Source organism: Haplochromis burtoni, unplaced genomic scaffold, assembly GCF_018398535.1.
Source record: "Haplochromis burtoni strain Fernald_Lab_line unplaced genomic scaffold, NCSU_Asbu1 Contig_914, whole genome shotgun sequence".
In the NCBI taxonomy this organism is placed as follows: Eukaryota; Metazoa; Chordata; class Actinopteri; order Cichliformes; family Cichlidae; genus Haplochromis; species Haplochromis burtoni.
Window position 1 is genome coordinate 58,042 of NW_024583275.1, and position 7,674 is coordinate 65,715.

At 45.2% G+C, this 7,674-nt stretch overlaps 1 protein-coding gene across 1 annotated transcript; it reads left to right on the forward strand.

Annotated features, from left to right (window-relative positions):
* Window positions 1-346: 346 nt before the first annotated feature.
* On the forward strand, window positions 347-1,974 carry LOC121812897. The gene is made up of 2 exons (XM_042216080.1): window positions 347-766; window positions 899-1,974. Exons 1-2 carry the CDS (start codon window positions 485-487, stop codon window positions 1,550-1,552), a joined length of 936 nt encoding a protein of 311 aa, XP_042072014.1. The 5' UTR covers window positions 347-484; the 3' UTR covers window positions 1,553-1,974.
* Window positions 1,975-7,674: the final 5,700 nt, after the last annotated feature.

A 7,674-nucleotide genomic window follows, 5' to 3' on the forward strand; every position in this document is an offset into this window, starting at 1 on the left:
ATTTATGTTGGGTAAATTGGGCCAACCACAGCTTCTTCCATTCTGGCTTAGACTCAGTGGGGTTTATAAGGCAAGACCTTGAGGAGTGATGTTTTTGGAAACAAAAAAAAGACAAACACTGTAATGTCTGGTCGAGGAAGAGTAAGAGCAAGGGGCCCAGGGAGAAGAGCAGGCCCAAGGAGAGGGCAAGGTAGAGGTGTAAGAATGCGTGGTGGTGGCATTCCAAGGGCTGCAAGAACAGTAGTCAGTGATGAAATTCGTGCCACTATCATTGACCATGTAATCAACCATGGTCTTTCACTAAGAGAGGCTGGTGAAAGAGTGCAGCCCAATTTGAGGCGTCAACGGTTGCCTCCATTATACGCATCTTTCAACAAACCAACAGGTAAGTATTGCATTTTACATGGATTGTTTCTATTCTCACTTGACATGTCAATATGGTCATACAGTAATGCATATGTTGAATTTTTTGTCTTTCTAAAGAATGCAACGTCTTCCACCCTCTGGGGGAAGAGGAAAGCTCCTCAGTAATGATCAGGAGCTTGCCATTGTAGAAATGGTTACTGCAAATAATGCAATAAAACTGCGTGAAATTCAAACTAGAATTGTGGCGGACCATGAGATATTTGACAATATCGATAGAATCAGCCTCACAACCATTACGCGGACATTGTCCAAACACAGAGTGCGGATGAAGCAGCTCTACACTGTTCCCTTTGAGAGGAACAGTGAGAGGGTCAAGGAGCTACGACGACAATATGTCCAGGTATAGTGTATATTCAATCCAATGTCCAGTTCTATAAGCTTTGCACTTTGCAAGTAGGTAACCTACACAATACTAGGTTACAGTACAGTATGGTATACAGTAATAACATGACTTACATAAACTTTGTTTCAGAGAGTTATGGAATTGGAGGCCAACCAGGCCCCTCATGAATTCATATACATCGATGAGGCAGGATTCAATCTGGCCAAAAGGCGTCGACGTGGACGAAATGTAATTGGAAAAAGGGCCACAGTTGATGTGCCAGGACAGAGAGGGGCAAACATTACCATGTGTGCAGCAATTGCAAATGCAGGATTACTCCTTCACAAATGTCAGGTTGGACCCTATAATACAGAGCGCTTGCTTGCCTTTCTCAATGATCTCCACCAGCGCCTGGTTCCAGAGCAGGGTCAGGAGGGTGAAAACATGAGGACCTTTGTAATTACCTGGGACAATGTGGCTTTCCATCACTCGCAAGCAATAACAACATGGTTTGAAGTCCACCCAAGACTGGTGAGTCTCTTCCTTCCACCCTATTCACCTTTCCTCAACCCCATAGAGGAGTTCTTTTCTGCATGGAGGTGGAAGGTTTATGACCATCAGCCACATGACCAGATGTCCCTCCTTGAAGCCATGGATGCTGGCTCCAGGGACATCACAGTTGACGATTGCCAAGGGTGGATCCGACATACCAGGCGGTTTTATCCCAGGTGCATCGACTTGGATAACATCAGATGTGATGTTGATGAAAACATGTGGCCTAACCCTGAAGATCGCAGAGATTAGATGCAAATTTTTTGCCTTTTTTTAGCCCCCCTCCCCCCCTTTTTATCTTGGCTTTTTGCTGTTGTTTTTTTGTTCAGAATGCTCTTGTGTGTTTCATGGATATTTTGTTCACTGTAAGCAATACTGTGACACTTTCTCTGTCCTATCATACCGTGTTTCTACTGTACCTCCTGTAGTAAACAGTAAAGACACAGAAACTTGTTTGCTTTTTACTGGAATGCTTTTGAATGTGAACATTACTGTACATGTGGACATGCAGTTACCAACCAAGACATTTCTGGTGTCAAAATGGTGGATTGCATGTTTCGCATGCACATACCTGTAAAACTGAAACATAAAAGTCTATGCAGTTTTTGTAATGTCAATAATAGCCAGTATTTTGAAACCTGGTGTACTTTGATTGACTGCATGTACCTTGTGAAGTGAAACAAGTGTTATTCTTTGACAGACTAATTTCATTTTGAGTCAGATTTATAGTGTTTTTGTACAGTTAGTGTGTGCAGAGAAAGATGTGTTCTATTTTGAAATGAGAGTTAGTATATATTTAACAAAATGTATTTTTGAGAAGAAAATTATCCATTTGGCCAATTGTGTTTTGTAGGTGTGAGTCTGTGTTAAGAGTTTAGAAAAAGTATCTGAAGTATGGGTAGGCGCTTGTTAGCGATTGAAAAAAACTGTAATAATTGCATTTCATTATCTGTATCTTTACCACACATTTGCCACACAGGTGTAGATACTGTAGGTTCAGTGAATGCTTAAATTGCACTGATTAGAATATACTGGACATTCAAAGCTAAGATTCAGCGCACTGTGTTAGAGGCTGGGATTTGATGAATTCATCATATATACAACCTTTGATCATCATTTATGTCCAGTTGAGAATGAATCTGTGCACTCACATATTAAATGAACTGAAATCAGTAGTGTGATCTCCAGTCTTGATATAAGGAATGAGAGAACTGACAGCTGTTATTTTAATCAGCCTGTCTCAGTTGTTTTAACTCTACACAGCAAATCCAGCATGTCCAAATTAACACTGTCGGATTTGATTTCAACACTATTAAAGTGTCTATATGGGTCCACACCAGAGAGTGTTAATTTAACTCTTTTTGGAGAGTTGGTACGTTAACTCTGATTTAGTGTTAAACACCAAATCTGTCTGGAGTTGATAATTTAACACTTGGTGTTAAGAGTTTATATATTAACTCTCAAAGAGTATTTTAGTTTAACTACGTAAGAGTTATCTTCTAATTCATTCTAAAAAGCGGGAATTTTACTGTTCTGAACTTCTAGAAATTTCTTTTGGAAATAAACATTTACTAAAAAGATGCAATGGTTTTTGAAAAACATTTATTCTGAACTGTGCACCACAATTTCAAAACATTTTCTGAAAGATGTAACAGTATACATGTTCTCACTTTCATTAGAATTTTGTTTATCAAAAGGTCTGACATGGTAAATGCAAATAACAGCATTCTCATCACTTATTTCTTCAATACAATATGCATGTCCTTCATTCATCCCTTTGTGGAACTTCAACGCACTTCTGCTCTCCCCCATATTCCATCTTCACAAGCATATCCTGTGCGGAGATTGAATAAAAATTAGTTGACACTAATTAATGGCACAAATAATCCAGTAAACAATTGCAGCACAGTAAAAAAAAAAAAAGGAATCCTCTTTGAGCCATTACTTGTGTAAAGTATTTTCCCAAAAGACAAGGACACAGGCAACAGGTAATACTGAACTAAATGTAAAACCTCAACCTTTTTCATTTTTACCTAAACCGTGTGCACAAAACTCTGGAGGGATCTAAATGCTAACGTAGAACCCAGTCAGGACGTCTGCTACTGCTGTTTGCTCGGTTTTTTTTTTTTATTTTTTATGGGCGATCGTTTTCAGGCTTCAAGTAGCACCATTATACCAACATTTCACATTCTAGACATTGTTTTAGGTGTATTTGACCAAAAGTTTGACTGAAAATTCACATGCAAGCTTTTTTCAAGGCTGTGGTATTTGCCCGCAAACAATACCTTTCAGCTAGCTAAAACAGAATGTTATGCTATCACCGAGCAACATGGCTAATGCCTTTCACACAGCTTTGTCTCAACTCCAAAGAGCCACAGAAGTAAAAGCTCATAATAATAATTGAAACAATCTTTGAAAAAATGACTTACCAAGCATGGCAAACAACTCAAATATGTAGAGCAAAATGTTCTGAAACGGCTTCACTTCAGCTTCGATTGGAGCCGTGCTGGGGGCGGAGTCTGTGAATTTACTCTGTTGGTGTCATAGCCCCTCTAGGAGTTCAGAGTTAAGAGGTCAAGAGTTAATGTTTCCATTTTAACACCTCCAGATTTGACAGAGAAACACTCATTTTTAACACTCGATTTTAACTACTATCATTTTACACCTCAGAGTTACATTAAAAGAATGTGACTCTGCTTAGAGTAAAATTAACTCTACTTTTGCAAGGAGACTATTAACACCAAAAAATTTAACACTTTTGAATTTGCTGTGTAAGTATCACAAAGTTATGTGGTAACATCTGGACTGATGAGTTTGCTGTCAGCATTGTAATCACTAGTTTAAAGGCTGTAGGTTGCAGCCATTGCTCTAACACTGTATAAATGTAACAGGCCTCAGTGCTGGTTCTAATAGTCTGAGCTGCTTCCAGCTTTATTTGTGAAGTCGTGATGTGTCAGTTTAAAGAATTCAGAAAGTTTATTCAAGCAGTGTCAGGGTTCCTGGGTCGGTGACCCAGTGTTTTCAGTTCACATTCACTGTTTATCTACTGCCTGTTCCACTTCCTGTTTTATTGTGTTAGCCTTGGTCTGTGTGTATTATGTTCAGTCCTCTTCCCATTATCATTAGTTCATTATGTTCAGCTGTGTACTCACCGGTCTCTCATTATCACCAGTCTGTGTATTTAAGCCCTCGGTTCTACCCATTCAGTGTCGGGTCATTGATGATGTCATTCAGTTCAGTTCAGTTCAGTCAAGTCAGCCAGCCAGCCATTGTCTACCTCTGTTCTGTTCATCCACTCCTTATAATAAACCTTCACCAGTCTTCACCTACCTGCGAGTCCTGCGTTTGGGTTCCTTCCTCCTCGCCTCCACACAACGCCTGACAAGCAGGCCCATAAAACAGAGAATCTGCATCTTCTTTTTGTTTTCATATTTTAATTTATATTTAATTGTGTTGTGGTTTGCAGTGTTTTGTGTTGTCCATCCATCCATCCATCTTCATCCGCTTTATCCGAGGCCGGGTCACTTTATCCGAGGCTCTCCCCAGCCACCTCCTCCAGCTTATCCGGGGGAACACCAAGGCATTCCCAGGCCAGCCGAGAGATATAATCTCTCCAGCGTGTCCTGGGTCTGCCCTGGGCCTCCTCCCGGTGGGACATGCCTGGAACACCTCACCCAGGAGGCGCCCAGGAGGCATCCTTGTCAGATGCCCGAACCACCTCAGCTGGCTCCTTTCGATGTGGAGCAGCAGCGGCTCTACTCTGAGCCCCTCCCGGATGGCCGAACTTCTCACCCTATCTCTAAGGGAGAGGCCAGCCACCCTTCGGAGGAAGCTCATTTCTGCCGCTTGTATCCGCGATCTCGTTCTTTCGGTCACTACCCACAGCTCGTGGCCATAGGTGAGGGTAGGGACGTAGATCGACCGGTAAATTGAGAGCTTCGCTTTTACACTCAGCTCCCTCTTCACCACGACGGACCGGTGCAGCGTCCGCATTACTGCAGCTGCAGCCCCAATCCGTCTGTCGATCTCCGGCTCCCTTCTCCCATCACTGCCCAAGACCCCGAGATACTTGAACTCCTCCACTTGGGGCAGGAACTCATCCCCGACCCGGAGTGGGCACTCCACCCTTTTCCGGCTGAGAACCATGGCCTCAGATTTGGAGGTGCTGATCCTCATTCCCGCTGCTTCACACTCGGCTGCGAACCGCTCCAGTGCGAGCTGGAGGCCCTCACCCGATGAAGCCAACAGAACCACATCATCCGCATCAAAAATCAGAGATGAGATTCTGAGGCCACCAAAGCGAAAGCCCTCCGCCACTTGGCTGCGCCTAGAAATCCTGTCCATAAAAATTATGAACAGAACCGGAGACAAAGGGCAGCCCTGGCGGAGCCCATCACCCACCGGGAACGAGTCCGACTTATTGCCGGCAATGCGAACCAAGCTCTTGCAACGGTTGTATAGGGATCGAATGGCCCGTAGCAATGGGCCAGACACCCCATACTCCCGCAACACCTCCCACAGGACACCCCGAGGGACACGGTCGAATGCCTTCTCCAAGTCCACAAAACACATGTAGACTGGTTGGGCAAACTCCCATGCACCCTCAAGTATCCTGAGAGGATAAAGAGCTGGTCCAGTGTTCCGCGACCAGGACGAAAACCGCATTGTTCCTCCTGTATCCGAGGTTCGACTAGCGGACGAACTCTCCTTTCCAGCACCCTGGCATAGACTTTCCCAGGGAGGCTGAGGAGTGTGATCCCCCTGTAGTTGGAAACACCCTCCGGTTCCCCTTCTTAAAGATGGGGACCACCACCCCGGTCTGCCAGTCCAGGGGTACTGCCCCTGATCTCCACGCAACATTGTAGAGGCGTGTCAACCAGGACAGCCCTACAACGTCCAGAGCCTTCAGGAACTCGGGGCGGACCTCATCAACACCAGGGGCTCTGCCACCAAGGAGTTGTTTAACTGCCTCAGTGACCTCGCCCCCGGAAATTGGCGGGTCATTCCCCTCATCCCCAGACTCTGCTTCCTCCTCGGAAGACGTGTCAGTGGGATTAAGGAGGTCCTCGAAGTATTCCTTCCACCGCCTGACAATTTTCTCAGTCGACGTCAGCAGCGCTCCGCCAGCACTATACACAGTGCAGGTAGAGCACCGCTTTCCCCTCCTGAGACGCCTGACGGTTTGCCAGAATCTCTTCGAGGCAGTCCGAAAGTCTTTTTCCATGGCCTCTCCGAACTCCTCCCACACCCGAGTTTTTGCTTCAGCCACTGCCCGAGCCGCATTCCGCTTGGCCTGTCGATACCTGTCGGCTGCCTCCGGAGTCCCACAGGCTAACCAAGCCCGATAGGACTCCTTCTTCAGCCTGGTGGCTCCCTTCACCTCTGGTGTCCACCATTTGGTTCGGGGATTACCACCACGGCAGGCACCAACCACCTTGCGGCCGCAGCTCAATGCAGCAGCTTCGGCAATGGAGACGCTGAACATGGTCCATTCGGACTCAATGTCCCCAGTCTCCCTCGGAATGCTGTTGAAGCTCTGCCGGAGGTGTGCGTTGAAGATCTCGCGGACTGGGGCCTCTGCTAGACGTTCCCAGCACACCCTCACTACGCGTTTAGGTGCACCAGGTCTGTCCAGCGTCCTCCCCCGCCACCTGATCCAACTCACCACCAGGTGGTGATCAGTTGACAGCTCAGCCCCTCTCTTTACCCGAGTGTCCAGAACATATGGTCGCAGGTCTGTGATACGATTACAAAATCGATCATCGACCTACGGCCTAGAGCGTCCTGGTGCCACGTGCACTTATGGACACTCTTATGTTCGAACAGGGTGTTCGTTATGGCCAAACTGTGATTTGCACAGAAGTCCAATAACAAAGCACTGCTCGGGTTCAGATCAGGGTCCTCCCAATCACGCCCCTCCAGGTCTACCCACGTGAGCATTGAAGTCTCCCAGCAGGACAACAGAGTCTCCAGGTGGAGCACCTTCCAGCACAACATAGTTCCTGGGATCCCAGGGACACACAAACCCCTCCACCACGATAAGGTAGCGGTTCACGGAGAGGGTAGCGATTCAATTGAAATTTGTTTAAAAGGAAAGCTGAAAATTTAAATAGTTAAAAGTTGAAATGTGAATAGGTGGTTTTTGTATTTTATGATTTATTTATTAAATTTTATATGGAGTGAATAAATATAAGTATATTTGCGGTGGCCCCTAGAGACAAAGCATGTACAAACGCCAAAACATGTAAAAACTCCAAAACACTTAAAAACTCCGAAGCACGTACAAACCCCGAAGCACATACAAACTCCAAAACACGTACAAACTCCATAGCACGTAAATTATTTGAATATATATGAGTTTGACACTCATATAC

Coding starts and splice junctions, on each gene's coding strand:
- LOC121812897 (XM_042216080.1), top strand. CDS start 485: ATGCAACGTCTTCCACCCTCTGGGGGAAGAGGAAAGCTCCTCAGTAAT. Junction 767..898: donor TACGACGACAATATGTCCAG/GTATAGTGTATA, acceptor ACTTTGTTTCAG/AGAGTTATGGAATTGGAGGC.